Source organism: Ziziphus jujuba, chromosome 12 (assembly GCF_031755915.1).
Source record: "Ziziphus jujuba cultivar Dongzao chromosome 12, ASM3175591v1".
Classification (NCBI taxonomy): domain Eukaryota; kingdom Viridiplantae; phylum Streptophyta; class Magnoliopsida; order Rosales; family Rhamnaceae; genus Ziziphus; species Ziziphus jujuba.
This window is the reverse complement of record NC_083390.1, coordinates 9,818,716-9,836,169: the sequence shown is the minus strand read 5'-3', so window position 1 is coordinate 9,836,169 and position 17,454 is coordinate 9,818,716. Positions and strand designations below refer to the sequence as shown.

At 32.3% G+C, this 17,454-nt stretch overlaps 1 protein-coding gene across 1 annotated transcript; it reads right to left on the bottom strand.

The window, feature by feature from the left end:
• Window positions 1–1,219: 1,219 nt before the first annotated feature.
• LOC107428807 (uncharacterized) lies at window positions 1,220–3,354 on the bottom strand. Its single transcript, XM_016039395.4, has 2 exons — window positions 2,317–3,354; window positions 1,220–1,871 (listed from the first exon to the last, which is right to left on the bottom strand). Exons 1-2 carry the CDS (start codon window positions 2,883–2,885, stop codon window positions 1,457–1,459), a joined length of 984 nt encoding a protein of 327 aa, XP_015894881.2. The 5' UTR covers window positions 2,886–3,354; the 3' UTR covers window positions 1,220–1,456.
• Window positions 3,355–17,454: the final 14,100 nt, after the last annotated feature.

The window sequence follows — 17,454 nt, the reverse complement described above, 5'->3', positions numbered from 1 at the left end:
ACTTGGTACCAAAGTCGACCATACAGGATATAATGGTAAGCAAAAGATAACCCCCTAAAGATATTAGTAACCCCCAGAAAATGGTCTTTAAAAAAAAAAAAAAAAAAAAAAACTCCATAAGATGGTCAAGAATATAACAAAGTCAATGTTACAGCACCCCTTCCAGTCAAAAAATAAAATATAATAAGTTTTAAGCACTCCCACAAGTAATTTAATAAATTAGTATTACTAAAACATATAGGAGAAAATAATCATATTCCTTTAGAGAGAACAATATCTAGGCTCAACCTCTAGCTTTGAAAAATTCTTAGTAGTAGCTTATTTAAAACCTCTGCAACAAGTAAGCTACCAAGCAACAACATCTAACATTTGCAGTGCAGATTTTATGTCAAGCTACGTCTTACCTTCTTTCGAATTTCTATCTTCTTGAGAGTTTCAACCATGAATATAATTTCTCACCAGGTAACAGAAAAGGGTTTTCCTAATAACAACGAAATTGTCATGAATAAAATGTTGATGGTCAAGAACATAACAAAGTCGATGTTACAGCACCCCCACCAGTCAAATAATGAAATATAAAGTCTTAAGTTTTAAGCACTCCCACAAGTAATTTAATAAGTTAGTATTACTAAAACTTATAGGAGAAAATAATCATATCCCTTTAGAGAAAACAATATCTAAGCCCAACCTATAGCTTTGAAAAATTATTAGTAGTTGCTAAACCTCTGCAACAAGTAAGCTTCCAAGCAACATCTAACATTCGCAGTGCAGATTCTATGTCAAGCTAGGTCTTACCTTCTTTCAAATTTCTATCTTCTTGAGAGTTTCAACCATGAATGTAATTTCCCACCAGGTAACAAAATATGGTTTTGCTAATAACAATGAAATTGTTAAGAATAAGTTCTTATCCATGAACCTAAAGTTCATTCCCAAAGGTTAAGCAAAAGATTTCAAGCAAACAAATTAGAATTAGCATCATGATTAAATCCAACCCAAGGAAATTATGTGACATAAAAATGGGAGATGGGAATTAGTACAATAGATATGATCATATTCTTATTTTGTACCTGCATCTCTAACCAACAAGAATGCAGACATACATTACATAATTGAAGGAAGCAAAACAAAAACAATTTATGATTTCTGGACACCGCAAATTTAAGGAAACAAGAAATATATACCCTGCACACATGAACCTAGTTCAATATAACTAACCTGCTTTTAGTCTTATAGTGAGTGATCCATTTCATATTCCTTCGAATTAATTATAGGAACATCACGTTTAATCAGTAGATACACAAATCTTGAGCAGCATTATATGAGCAATGAATATTGTGGACAGACAGAAGTTATAGATAAGCTTGAAATGTGCCAATACAAAACTAAAACGATAAAAAATTTCAAAAATATCTGCTAATCTAGCTTGTATGACAATGCTTCAAATGCCAGTTAGATACTAATTTAATGAACTCAAAGACTTTTTAAGATTCCGAAGGACGCTCCACATGAATGTGGAAATAAAGAAGAGGATAATACCGGTAACAATTGCGTACTTGAGTCCAAGATTCACCAGCAAATTTACCAGAAGTCCAGCCAAGACAACACCGAAGAAATTTGCAGATACAGCTGACCAGAATGGCATATCAAGGATAGAAGCTATAATTGCTCCTGTCCATGCTCCTGTTCCAGGGAAAGGTACAGCCACAAACAGCATTAAACCAAGCCATTGGAACTCCTCTACAGGGCCAGCCTTCTCTTTGGCCCTCACAAACAGCATATCAAGAAATTTAGCCCCCGCCTTGTTCCTCCCAGCAAGAAAAGTTGCAAATCTCTTCAAGTAGAGTATAATGAAGGGAACAGGGACCATGTTCCTACAATTACAGGGAAAATGTTTATTAACTTCAATCTTATCAAACAAACAATCAAAACAAATCAGATTATTTACCAAAAAAATAAAATAAAATAAGAATGAACAACAAAAAAAAAAAAAAAAAAAAACACTGATCACATAGAACAGATTGAATATAACAAAAGCATAGCTAGTCCAAAATCCAGCACTAAAATCAGAAACACAAAGTAAAACAAATAACAAACCCCAGTAGTGAAATTGGAGATCATGCTTTATTCATTATAAACATAAAAATATCCATTCCTCTATTATAAGCATACACATTGTATCAAACAGATAGAAGGGAATCGTATAAACCAAAGTGGTCGAAGTACATCGGTTACAATAAATTCCCATCTAACTTAACAGAATCTCCCCAAAAAAAAGAAAAAAAAAAAAGGATTTGAGAAATGGGGAAGAAAACTTGCCCAATAACGGATAACACTGTCAGGATCCAAGGCTTAAGTTGCAGCCAGTAACCAACAGGAATAGCCCCTCGAAGCTCAAGCACGGGAAGCGTAGCAAGGGCAAACACAACAGCCTCGTCCGGCCAGCCCAAGCCACGAAGCGCACTGGCGATTTTCAGACCAAAGCTTGAGGCTTTAATGGAATCCGCAGCAGCTTTTGCATCCCCAGAAGCCGCAAACCAAGCAACAGACAGAGACGCCCAAAGCAACACCCAGAAAACAAATTTGACCGGCCGTACCTCAAAGGAAGGCACAATGTCATCGTCCTCCGTTGTATCAAGAAACCCATTTGAAGAAGCTCTTGTGGCAGTGACGGGAAGTGGAGAATTTGAAACAAGAGGGCTCAAACGGCGAGAAGTTTGAAAATTTAAGCATTCATTTGAGCTGCTTAGAGATTGTTTGCCATGGGAAGTGCAATGGCGGTCTAATTTGGGAGAAAATCCTAAAAGAGTCTTTCCAAGAGAGACTTTTGACGTCAATGGAGCTGTTGATGGTGACAATGAAGCAGCCATTGACAATGAAGCAGCCATTGATAAGATAATGTGGAAGAAAAAAGCTTGCCCAAGCCACTACGACAAGGAAAACATAGTCGTCAGCTCCATCATTCTACCAACCTGGTGGGGTGATACTGTGATAGAGATAGTCCCTGTGACCTTGTGGCGCTGCATCGGGGTCTCAACCGGACATTTGGAGCCGCTAAAAGTGAAGCAGAGATTGGGGAACTTCTGTTGGACTATTGGTTCACATAGGGAAGCGATATTTTCACTGAATAATTTATCCAATCAGAGAGAGCGTGACGGAGACTGCGAGATTGTTGGAGAGTGGAAAAAATGGTGATATACACGGGCCGTCTTCTTATAAAGGTTTTTAAGTCTTTCATGGTTTTTGTTTTTAAGGTAATATTATGAAGAAAAGCTTACAAGATTTTTCGGAAATGGCTAAAATAAAGATAAGCACAAGCGGCATAAGAAAACAAAAGGTCAATGGAGGATTCATCGAGGATCTGTTTGAGACCAAGAAACTACAATTTGGAGGTCTCATAGAGGCGTTGAACTACAAAAGCTTTTGTATTGATGTGATATATTATTTTTCTAGTTTTTATTTATTTATTTATTTATTTTTATTATTATATGAGATATTAACATTGTTGCACCTTAAATTATATAATAATTGAAACATTGCACTGTAAATTTTATTTTCTAATATTATATACTTCAAACTATCATTAAATGTGCATAGTTGATCCTATTAACATTTTACCTTTGAATTCATTAACAGATTTATCACATGCATCACATTACCATTTAGGAGGGATACTGCATGTCTTTTTCCATACCGTCTCTCTCTCTCTCTCTCTCTCTCTCTCTCTTTTGATTTAAAATTATGGCAAATGATGAGAGCTTCCGTTTGATCATCTATCTCCATCTCCACCCATGCAATCTTTGCACCGTTAAATATGGACTCATCCCCATAGACAACCCCAACCCTAGCCCCTAAGGACACCTTAGTCATGCATATGGACTCAATTAAGCATTCTGGCTGGTAACGTCGTTCCTGATTGGCATAATCAGGGTACCATCATCATTTTCAATTTGGTACCGGAAGTCATTGTCTTTTCTCTTAAGTATTTTGTTTTGCGACTTAATTAAATATCAAGGAACATTTGAAAGGGATTTTGGGGTTGGAAGAGTTTCTCTTTCATACACAATCTTGCAAATCCTTATATAGTTTAGTGTGCAATAGAGTCAATATCCCTTGATATAATTTAGTTTAAGAACACAATTTTCTTTAATAAGTTTAATAAAAGTAATCTCATTCACTGCTAAAAAAAAGTGAAATATTCAAATATACTATTTCTCCTAAAGTTATATGACTATCAAATTTATATATAGAAATGTCTATTTTTTTTGGTCATCTATAAGTAGAATAGTTTGATTCAACTTAGTTAACTGTGGAATACTAGCTTATAAAACAATATGAGGAGTTTCATTTTGTAGAGGACAAAGTGCAAAAAATAATATAATTTAGGTGTAAAATTGTTAAAATTTCATCATAGTTTTGGTATAGTAAAGACACAAACTTCATGGTAAGATAAACCTATGTGGTAAGCCACGTCATTAAAATAATATCATATAATTTACACATTGTTTGACAATACATTTTTTATAAGGGAAAATTGCACTTTAGTATCTTAAAGTTTAAGGTTTACTTAATCAGCCTTTATGTTTTGATTTCAATGAATTAGGTCTTGAAGTTTCAACATTGCAAATTGGTCCAATTTTCAAAATTTAATACCAGATATCTTAAGTTTAACTGCACATGATCCTCACATGACTGACTAATTTAATTTAAAAAAAATGGTGAAAAAATGGGGGCTAGATTTAGTCTAGACATGCTAGGATAATGTGTGTTACTCCTCCTTACCATACGACAATGGCCTTTAGGATTTTGGTTAAAAAAAATTAAAAAAAATCAACAAATTAGGTTTTGAGAAAGAGGAAAAATGAAGGAGAAGGAAAGAGGTTAGGGTTTTCAAAAAAAGGAAAAACCATAATAAGAGATGACAAGAATCCATCTGTACTCGTACAACCGACAACTCGCTGGGGTGCTGATCCTATATAGTTGAAGACCGGGCCAATCACTAGGACACAAGCCAAAGATTTAAGGATAACCTGGCTGGTTTCATACAAGGAGTTATCAATTCTCGAACGGGTTTGTCAATACCTGAAGATTCGAAGCCTGTTTTAAGCATCCAAGTGGTGAAGGCTGATATGGACCCGGGTAGCTGTTTTAGTGCATTTGTGGACTCTTGGTAGTAAGGAATGAGTTTAAATTTTCTTGAACTCAATTGATATCACTAAGAGATCATGGAATCAAGTCAAGGCAGAAGCAAAAGCAACCAAAGAGGCCATTTGCACATGGAAGACATTTTTTGATCGAAAATGCATATTTTGCCGCTAAGATTGAAGTATCTTGATGATTAAGCTCTTTCTCTTTGTTCCAATCAAGGAAAACGTATGGGAATCATAATTAATCCTATTTGGCATCCTACATGGCACATTGGATCTGATTTGGAGCCTTTATAAGTTGGAAATTGATCAAAGATTACTTAGTTTTCAAACTAATCAACTACTTTGCTAAGTTGAATTTGACTTTTTGTTTTAGAAAACTATCTTTTATTTTGGTTTTTATTTAACTGTTTGCTGGACAAATTAATTTAGAAAAGTTGACATTTTATTATTTTAATTGTAAATTAATTAATTTCTAATTTAAAACAATGGAATTAATTAATCCAATTTGCTTAGGAAAGTCATGAAATTTGGCCACACCATGTTTCCTTCACTATGGCCGAATTATACCTTTGTGTTTTAGGATTTTTGTTTTGTAACTTTAGCCTATTTAAGTGCTTATTTTTCAATGGGAATACAACTTAGATATTATACAAAAAATAATTTGTGAGAAAGAATTCTCCTTATTCTCTTTAAACACCTAAACACTATTAGAGAATGAATATTTTAGTTTGACTTATCAATAGGATATCCATCACCTCTTATGGCGTCTTTGATATACCAAGGTTTCTAATCATAGGTTGATTAGGGGTTGAGGTGATCATATGATCTTGAACTTAATTTTTTGATCTGAGCTATAATACGGGTTTAGGCGCAAGTCGATCTAGGTTGATATCAAGAGATGAAGGAGATGAAGAGAAAAAAATAGAAAACCTATAATGTAAAAACGGAGTAACATTTAGAAAAAGCTAGATGCAACGTCTTCTTGATTCTGATATACTAGTAGTGAAGCTGTTGTAGATGTTTATGTCCAAGTGAAAAAGAAAGTGTAATGAGAACATGATGTACAAGTTCAAATCTAGAAGAAGATTTTATGTTGTGCCATTTACAAGGTAGTTTTAAATGCATGACACTTATATGATATGGTTATATATGGTTGAGTTATAATTAAATTATCATTTTGTTTTTGTATTTGGTTTATGGTCTAACTCTTCCATTATTAGTGTTGCATATTCTTTAGTACGTTCCTGAATTTTTAACTAGTTGTTAGCACTTAACGTTATAATCTATATGTTAAGGTCAAGTTGAAATAATATCAATTTTTTTTAGATTTAGGAAATCTTGAGAAAAATTTATTATTATTATTTATTTATTTATTTTTATCAATTTGCAATAAACCTCACCCCTCAATTTTATAATTAAATAGTGTATTTTTGGTTCATATGTTTGGAAATTGCCAATTAAATTCAATGGCTAACAAATAAATTTTTTTTGGTCGGTGTAATATGATTAATTTGTCATCCGTATATGTTGGGTTTCCTCTATATATGTTGAAGTATTTTGGAAATATAGAATATGAATATGCATATTCTGAAGTTATTTTGAAGTTATTTTAACGGATTGGTTGTGGTTGCTTTCAAGTTATTTTGACGTAATTTGTTCTTTGTACATATTGCTTAATGGTTGGTAGAAGGTGTTTTTTATGTTTGGATTATCTTTTAACTTGCATGGATTTTGGCGGAAAAACACAAATGGAAATGTTGCTATGTTTTGCCCCATATTGACAATATATATATATATATATATATATTGAATTTCATGAATGTTGCTTTGTACTGAAATGTTTATGTTGTTTGATGTATTCTTTTTGTGTATTTTATAAAATGTAGGAGGTTCCAACTTCTTCAAATGGGTAGGTACAAGTACTGATGATCGTGGAAGGGATGTTTCTAACATATTAAGAGAAAAAGTGAAGATATTGGATGTGAAATTAGGAAACTAAAAATTGTGGTTAAAGAACAAAATGAAAGAGAAGCAAAGATTTGGATAAGTTGCAAAAATGGGTGAGCTGTACTAGGAAATTAGAGAAGAAATGTGTAAAACTTGATAATATTTGTAGGAAAATGTGGGAAAAATTAATAAGTTATGGCTTTTATTATTCATTTCATAGACAATTTTCATTTTCATATTTAATTTGTTATAGAGAAATGGATGTAAAACTTGTCCATGGGAAAATTGATGTACCTAGATTTATGTAAAAATAATGTATTTGGGTGCTATTTTTTAGGTTAATAACATTTCTTGTTTGTATGTCTTTTTAAGATATATTTAATGATTTTTTTCCCTACATATTACACTTGTGGTACTTGCATATTACAATTAAGAATTATAACTATTAAACTAGGTCATGTTTGTTAAATGACAATAGTAATAATTTGTTATGCTAATTTTAACCATTTCAAAAAACAATTTAACTTTCCAAAACATTCTATTTAGATATGAAATTGAAAGCTAAAAAGAAGCCAAAAATCTATTCTTTGTTTTGATGCAAAATATATTGTTTTGATTTTGACCTATTCATGAGCAAGTAATTCACATCATCTTAAACATGTTTTTTAAAAATTCAAAATGGTTTTCAAAGTGTTAAGCTAATTGACATGTGCCCTTTAAAGTTGTAAATGCATTACTTGATTCTCTAACCCTAAATTGCATGATTGTAAGTGAGAAACATATACTCTGTATTTGAACATTCAATTCCAATGAGATTGGTTGGTTAATTATAACAGTTTATTTGGTTGGTCAATTATAAAATGTTTCCATTAAATTTTACGGTATAACCCACAATAAGACTAATTATAATATGAATTATATAAATAAACAATTGAAATAAATAATAACTTTATTTGATCCATATTGGTTTAGGGAAAAAGAAAAAAAAAAAGAAGAAGAAAGAAAGTATCATGTCCTAATACCATATTAATAGCATCTAATTGTTGAACTTGTTCCACAACCTATTCTACTGCCCCTGCCTCTATCTCTTCTTGATCTTCATTTGCCTTATCTTTTCCAGAATTTGTTGTTGAAGTGTCTCTAATTAAACTAATTGTTTTTACATTAAGATAAATATAATGGAAAGTTACACTTCTGCTATAATTTAATGAAAAATAACACCATATATCAGATAATTGAAAGGTTTACCAATTAATTTGCTTGACTTTGTGGGGTCTGATTAAGTGTGCTTGCAACCACAATTGTTTAGGCTAACATCAAAGATTCATTGCTAGCATTCATGCTCTTTTGAGCTGAGTTTGACCTATTTACATGTGGCATTTTACAGCTTCTATTATGGCCCCATTCCCAACCATTGCTGCATCAACCACTTTTTTATAATTTTTTCACTTTGTTTATAGGGTAACTCTCAATTGGATCCTTTATCCTTAGTTTTTTAGGTCTGCTAGGTTACATCCTAAATGGAGGTGAATGTAGTACTCTCGTCTTTTTTCCTTCTCACAGGTTGGTTCCACTTAATAGATCTATCATACTTGCATACGCATTCACTTACATTTCTATCTCGTAATAATCATCCACAAAATCCTCAAGATGTTTTTTGTTAGAATACATGCATGAAATCACATGAATACATGGAATGTCACTTATTTGCCACTTTCTACATGTACAAGTACAAGCATTCAACTTAACAGCATGCCTGTCAGGGTATAAATCCATCTCAATCATCTCTTCTCCAGCCCAAGTTTCTTTACAGACTCTATTATCAACTTTTAACTTTTCCAATTTTTCAAACACTTTTAGACAAACAATTCTATTGTGTATTCTCATGCTTTCCCTCTCTTTTATCATTCTTACTATTAGTTTTTTTTTTTTTAATATTCTCCAACATGGTAATGATAGGTTTGCACCTATACCCCCTTAATCAAGAATTGAAGAATTCAATGATGTTATTGGTGACTTGGTCACACTTCAAATCTTCCCTAAAGTAATGCTTGCTCCAATGGCTAGGGTCCAATTTCATAAGCTACTTAATTGCTTTTGCATCAACCTTATCTCAATTGTTCATTTTATACGGAAATCAAGGGCTATTGTAGCTGTGGCTATGTTCCACATCGTTCCCCTATATAAGTTCCCTTTGTAAAAATTACAAAGTTAAAATGCAAATGTTTAGCACAAAATCGGCAATCCATATTAGGAATGAATTCTTCTAATGTAGATACCAAAACTTACATAATTTGTTTCCAATATTAGATGACATATAATAAAGATGTTCCTAAAAAAAAACTAATAAATAAACAAAACAATGCACTTGCTTTATCATGGCTTAGCAACAACCAAAGCATCACCTACGTACTATAATCTCATTGAACATTTGTACATGTTATCAATAAAGTAAAATAACTTTTGTTGATCATTTATGAAAGTGATTTCTCTACAGTCTCTTGTATTACCAATATCACCAATGAGATTTTGTAGGAACCAAGTCCATTAGTCATTGTTCTCTAACTTTTTAACAGCACATGTAATAGGGAACATTTGTTTGTTGAGATCTAGTCCTATAGCAGATAACAACTACCCACCACATGGAGCTTTTTAGTGGAATTCATCTAACCTGATGAAGAGCTCTAGCCACATAAAACCCTGTTTGCATGCATTGAAATAGATTTATATCTCTTGAAAACTATCTTTCCACTGTTATTGTTTAATTTCATTCTACATGTGCTATCAAGGTTGATATTCATTATCTATGCACAATAGTCCTATAACATGGTATATTACTTAGCCACATTTTCTTTTGCCCTGTTTATTGCCTTACGTATGGCCCTATATGCTTAATTCTTTGATATATTAATTATTAAATCCTTCTACACTTTATCTTGAAATTGTGTTAGCTTTATGTGTAGATCAATCCTAAAGTCGTCAAAATATTGTTGTGATAGCCATCTAGACCTAATCATCTTATTATCACATGCCCCGTTGTATGTATGCATTTGTTTTATAATCTTCATTTGAAGTCTTTTCTTGCAGAACATTGAATGCATGCTACCACCATTCAAATCCTTTACAGTACCCCACTATAATCCTCTAGAAAGCACTCTTAATAAATCTCAAGTTATAGCCATTTGCTACAAAGTATTTAACTTAATGTTTCCTATGCTTACAAGGCTTAGAAACTTCATCTCAATATATATAAAGTATTTGGTACTCTCATTATCTTCAATAATTTTATAGTTGGTACTATCATCATTCTCATCCATAGATCTTCTCAAATTGTTCTTATCTTCTGAGTCTTCTATCACTAAATGTCTACCATCTAAACGTATGTATACCTCTTTAACTACAGCAGCATCTTCAACCTCAATATTCCTTCTACTCTTGCTTCTTTAGCTGCAGTAGCATCTTGAACCTCAATATTCCCCCCAACTCTAGCTTTTTTAGCTGTAGTAACATTTGAAGCCTCATTCAATTCTATATTATCCAATTCTTCAAATAAATTTTCATCTGCTTTATCCATTACAGCAACATCATGCAATTCATCATCAAATTGCTCATCACTCTCCTTATTATCCAAGCTAAACTCAATATCTTCCACTTTATCATCTATTTCAAAATCTTTAAGGGTTTACACTATATTTTCCACTTCACCATCAAGTGCCTTAACATGTTCTATTTCTGGATTAGTATCCAAATCAATTGTTACAAGTAAAGTAACTTCACTAACTCCACCCTCAATATACAGATCCAATATATTACAAGCATAACTTCCTACAACAAAGTCTAACCCATTCAAATCTGTGAATACTCAACCCACCTTTAATATAGGTCTTATAGGGTAAGAATTAAGGAGCTTTCCACTCCTTATATCTTATTTCCTTTACCATACATTCAAACTTTATAATACTTAACTTATATATATTGCAATTGTCAAAGTGTGCAATACGCGCACCAATATATGCCATAAAAGGATTGTCAATAAACACATCCCCATGATAAATTTGAGTAGTAACCTTTGAAATTTTTCCTGAATGAAAAGGTCATATACATTTTCACTTTTTCAATGCCACATGTCACGCAAATAAATAATATAATTCAAAAACCATACAAAACACTACCATGCTCATCTATATATCCCATTTAACTAGATACACTATACCATTTCATACTTCAGCATAATTTTTTCATTTACACACATACATTCTGCCATGACTAAACTATAATAAAACTATACACCTATTATTATTAATAGTTTCATCTACTTGTATATGCTAAGTAATTTAAAAATTCATAGGAAAAAATGTCAAGTACAATTGGATAAGTGAATTTTGTAAAGTAAATAAATTTTATTATTTTTAAAGTAATAATAACAAATAATAGGATATAAATTCCCAAAAAAATACAGATAAACTATTGCTGTATATGCTAGTTATGTCATTTTTTAAATCTATTTTAACTAGTATTCCTAATTGCAAAAAATATAATAATGTATGCAATCATTTTGTATGTTTTTTATAATGTTTTATAGCTTCAGTTATTCTTAGGCTAGAAGCATAAACCCCATTCATTTTCAAGTTTGCTAAATTTTAAATTTAGAAAATAAACCATCAAACTCAAAATCTTTTGTAATCTTTAGAATAATCAAAGTGGTAAGAAGAAAAGAATAGAGAATTTCACCTTTTAGCTTGTATAGTCTATGAGAAATCAAATGGGTGTTCCAAAATCAAACTCTTCTTTAATATGCAATTAGGTGTTTAGAAAGAATAGAAAACAAGCTTTGTTTTGAGTATAAGAATCAAAATTTGGTGGAAAACTGCTAAAATCTTGGATGAGAGAAGTTAAAGCTTTCTCTATCAATCCCTTTGTTCTTTGCGATGGATAAAAGAAAAAAAATAAAAAAAAATAAGTTTCTTTTAATTGGTGTATGTGTGTGTATAAATTATGTTCTAGGCTTATATTTAAAGAAAATACAAGTTTTCTACCAAAAAAAAAAAAAAAAGAAGAAGACAGAAGTTTGGGCTTTCTCAAAATCAAAAGACCTCAATTTATTAAAATAAAAGGTGGCTTTAGTTTTAAAATAAATTAGGCTTTAAAATTAATATTAATGGTCTTGTTCTTTAAGAGTCTTCAAAGCAACGCTATAAAGTCTAGGTTTGAGAAGGATAGTATTGTGGGCCTCAAGCGCAAAGTGGATCATAATGGGCCCAACCTAGTTATTAGTTCATAAAAAATAAGGTAAGATATTTTCATTAGAGAAATTTATGGATTTTGGCTAACTTCTGTTGAAGGTTTGGGTTTAGAAGTGGAGTCTGGCTAGCTTTCCTATTAAAATTCACTTAAGTTGAGACACACCAACTCTAAATGTCTTCTTTAACATTGATGAGATAGGTCACTCAATTGTTGATCAACCTAAAGTTTTGAGCCCTGTCAAAGCTCACTCAAAGTGTCCCAACTTGAGACTTAAGGAGCATGCGAGGTGAAAATTGTTAGATTTGAGTAATAATAGTGGTACTAGTGATGGAAACTTCTAATATCTTGATAATAAGTTAGATAGAGCTGCCAACCTTACCATACACCAAGCTTCTCAAGTAAATCATATCATGGAATTGTTAAAGATTAGGAATAACCTTGAGAGTTAGAAGCATTTGAGGGTTGGTAATAGAATAATCACTAATAGGATTGTTCATATGTTAGACTAAGGTTAACAAGGAGTGTATGACCTATGTATTGTAGAGATTTGATCACTCTTTCTTTGTTAATACTGTTAATAGCTGCAATGACTTGGCATTCTTTTCAATAGATGATTTTGTTTCAGAAGTTTCCTTCAAATCTAGAAGAATTGTTTTTATTTATGTTAATTCAAAGCTTAGGAAGTGGTGGAACTTGTGGTTTGTCTACTGCTCTGCAAAGAGGACTCTTAGCAAGACCTTTTGGTGTGACCTTGAAGATACCATTAGAATTGGTGGCCAACTTAGGGAATGCTTAAGGGATTTCAATTATGTTATTGACCAATATAAAAAATTGGGTGGTAGAAAGGTGATACGAACCTAGGACGACATGCTCCTAAACCCGTATTATATTAGCCCGGATCTAATTATTTTCAAGTTATAATAGTCATCTCAACCCCTAACCAACCTGTGATTAGAAACCTTGGTATATCGAAGATGCCACAATAGGTGATGGATGTCCTATTGATAAGTCAAAACTAAAACATTCATTCAGTAATGGTGTTTTAGGTGTTCAAAGAGAACAAAGAGAATTCAATCTCACAAATAATTTTCTGTATAAAATTCAAGCTCCATTCTTATTAAAAAATAAGCCTTTAAATAGGCTACAAAGTCACGAAATAAATCCTAAAAAACAAAGGGAAAACTGACCATACAAAGTGGTTTCCTATGGTGGCCGAAATTCTCACTCCTTTCCTAATCTAATTTGGATTAATTAATTCCTTTATTTTGAATTAGGAATTAATTAATTTACAATGAAAATAATAAAATAATAACTTTCCTAAACTTATTTCTCCAGCAAGTAAATAAATAAAAACCAAAAAGTAATGGTAATTTCCTAAAACAAAAAAAGTAGAATCAAATTAGGAAACTAAATTACTAGCTTTTTGACTAAGTTGACTTTGACCATTCTTTGACCAATTTGAGCTCCAAATCAAATTCAATATGCTTTTTAGGATGCCAAATAATCTGACCATGAAGTCCCACACGTTTCCCTTGCTTGGAAGAAAGAGAAAAAGCCAACTCAGTAAAATACAGTAAAGCTGGCACAAAATGTAGTAAAAACAGGCCAAATTTGAAGTTGTTCGTACAAACCCTTTTTGAATGCCTTTGAAGCTGGCTTGACTTGATTCCATATCCTCTTAGACATATGTATTGAATCCATAAAGATATGGAACCATTTCATGCTGCTTGGTGTCCATATTTGCACCAAAATCGTTATCCGGGTCCATATCGGCTTCCACCACTTGGATGCTTAGAATAAGCTTTGTACCTTCTAGTATGGACAAGCTCTATTGAGAATTGATTATCCCCTGTATAAATGCTCCCAGGTTATCCTTAAATCTCTTAATTTGAGCTCTTGTGATTGGCCCGGTCTTTATCTGTGTCGGGTCAGCATCCCAGCGGGTTATCGGTTGAGCGGGCTCGGGTGGAATCATATCAAAAGGTCTCTCAGAAATCAAAATTTTTCTTTAGGAATTTTTTGTTCAACATAGAAACTTCAAACCTTAGTTTCTCAAGTAACCCTTTTACTTGGTACATTAAATGAAGTGGCTGTGCAAACATCAAAGAGAGGTTGAATAGGATTGTGGTTTGTCCAAACTTAAGTATCTTGTTTAATCAATCCGTGGTCCTGCACTTTATGTTTTATTGGTTTGACCATATATCGATTCAATTTAACTTGCTTTGGATCATTCTAGCCTTCCTAAGCCTTTTTGATTCTTAGAAGCCTAAAGTAGAGATCTCACTTGTAGGGCCATCATTCATGAGGCTTAGAACTTTATTGGGAATCAAGGAAGCAATCCATATAGAAGTATCTTTTTTCATTAAGTTGCGGTCTTGCATTTGACAACTTCAAGGTTTGACCATATACCAGTTAAACTTAATTTGGTTTTGGACCATCTGAGCCTTCCTAAACCTTTTTGATTCTTTGAGGCATGGAGTAGAGATCTCACTTGCGAGGAGGTAATTCACAAGGCTTAAAATCTTGCTAAGAATAAAGGAAGTAGAGTTTCTTTTTCTGCTAAGTTGTATAAGACAATAAAAGCTATTCAATTATGGAAATTTAAGGTGGTGTCAGACTAGAAGTAGGGACTTAAAGGATCAATTGGCATGTATTCAGAGTTGTATTCATTTTGACAATTTGTTAAGGGAAGAATAGTCTATCCAGAGGGAATTGAATGAGTCATATAGGAGCTTTATGAATGCAGAATTTCAAGGAACTTTGGCTATCCTTAGGTTTTTGTAATTCAAAATATTTTCATGCTTCAACGATAGCCAATCAAAGGTGTATCTTCATCGTAACTTTCTATAATGATTGCGGTCGTTGGTTAGAAAGTTAGGATGTGATTGGGAGTTTCCTATTTGGCAAGTTTACAGAACTATATTAAGTTAAGGGACCAAAAAATTACTAGTTTATTGATATTTTCAACCAATCAGTCATCTTACCATTAGTGTGGTTTATTAACCTAGTGCAATCTTGGACATTATTAAGAGTATGTACCCCTTTAAAACCCTTGGTTCGGATGGGATTCTTGCATTCTCTTTTCCAAAATTTTGCAACATTACTGGTGATGATGTGATTACTTTGGTTCACCATGCTTTTAGATTTGGTAAGATCCTTTAGGCTGTTAATAGGACCTTTATTGTTCTTGTTCCTAAAATTAAGCATATCTTGAAGTTCAATTACATTAGGCCCATCAATCTTTGTAATACAATTTATAAGGTCATCTCCAAGCTCCTTTCCAAAAAAATTAGACCTTTGTTAAGGAAATTGATTTTGGCTTATCAATCAGCCTTGGGGAAAACCCAATCTTCATTCATAAAGTGGTGCACACAATTGAAAGGCATTTAGGCTCTAATTGTTTAGTGGATATTAAATTAATTATGCAAAAAGAACATGACCATGTTAACAAGCATGTTTTATGCAAAATTCTAATTTATTTTAGGCTATCAAGTAATCTGGTTAATTTAATCAATGAATATCATTCAACAGAGTTAGTTTTTATTCTCTTCAATGGGATTGTTTACAATAGCATCAAAATGGAAAGATAATTATATTTTTCTCGGAGCTTTTCTCGAGAATGGTCAATACTTTGGAGTTAAAAAAAAAAAAAAACCCATGGAATCAAGATTGGACATTCAAGCCCAATAATTTTGGACCTTTTTTTTACGGATGATATCATGAGTTTCTTTCGAATAATGTCAGTGATATCATTAGATGTCCTCATTAAGTATTGCAAAAGGATGGATTAATATGTAAAATTTGAGAGATTGAGTTGTTTTTCTTTTACAGCGGTGATTGGTAGTATGAAGGCAGAAGATAAACAAATCCTAAACATAAAAGAGTTGTATAAGGATTCTAAGTATTTAGGAAATCTGCTATTTCTGGGTAAAAACAGTATAAGGATTCTAAGTATTTAGGAAATCCGTTATTTCTAGGTAAAAACAGGATATACACCTTTGAAAATTTAAAAAATAAGGTGTAATCTAGGATCAAAGATTGGCTTTCCACCTTTTATCTTAAATTAAAAGGTATATCTTGATTTAGTCTATGACCTCAGGTATGCCTTATTGTATATGTAGTCTTATAAGCTCCCTAAAGACTAATCTAAGAAGGTTAATAACCTGACTAGATTGTTTTTATGAAATAATAATTCAAATTTAAAGCATTTTAGTACCATGACTTACAGGAAAGTATACATAATGAATCAGATGGAGGCTTGGGTATTAAACAGTTTGAAGCCATGGATAAGGCCTTATTGAGTAAGGTTGGGTGGTCTTTTACCATTGAAGAGGAAAGACTGTGAGTGTAGGCTTTGAAAGTGAAATAATTTCCAACCTCTTCATTTATGAGATGTAGAAAGAAGAAAAATTGTAGAAAAATTGTTCTTAGGCCTAGAGTAGCATTTTGGGTTCAAGATCATCGATTGCAAAGAGACTATGCTATAGGATTAGTCATGATGACTCAATTCATATTTTGGAAGGTCTTTTATTCCAAACTTTCAACCTCTCTTTAAATAGGATGGTACAACTTAATGATTTGGAATGATGGATTCATTAAACTGTCTAATGGTAAGTAGATAGACATCCTTATTGATTCTATTTTTTATTCTAAGATAGACATCCTTATTGATTCTATTTTTTATTCTAACACTTGTGAGAACATTAAGAAAGTCTTATAGGCTTGCAACTCTCTAGATGATAAGCTGGTATGGCTTGGTACTAAGAATGGCTAGTTTAAAGTGAAGCTTTCTTATTGATTGGAAAACTGTAGGAATGTGGAAACTTTATTATGGCAGAAGTATCGTTGGTCAAGTAATATTCACAATCACCTCAAGATTTTTATCTGGCAACTTTCATATTTTGGTCTACCAATTAAATTGAACCTTATGGCTCTACATTTACAAGTGGTTGATCTTTCTTGTCCTCATGGATGTAATTTAGATGAGAACAAAAATAACCTTTTCTTTCAATATTAAACTGCGAGAGCTAGTTGGTTTTCATTCCTTTAGAATCTAATTTGGGATGACAATAAAGATGACGATCTTTTTGCTTTTCTTAATTGGATTTGTGTCCTA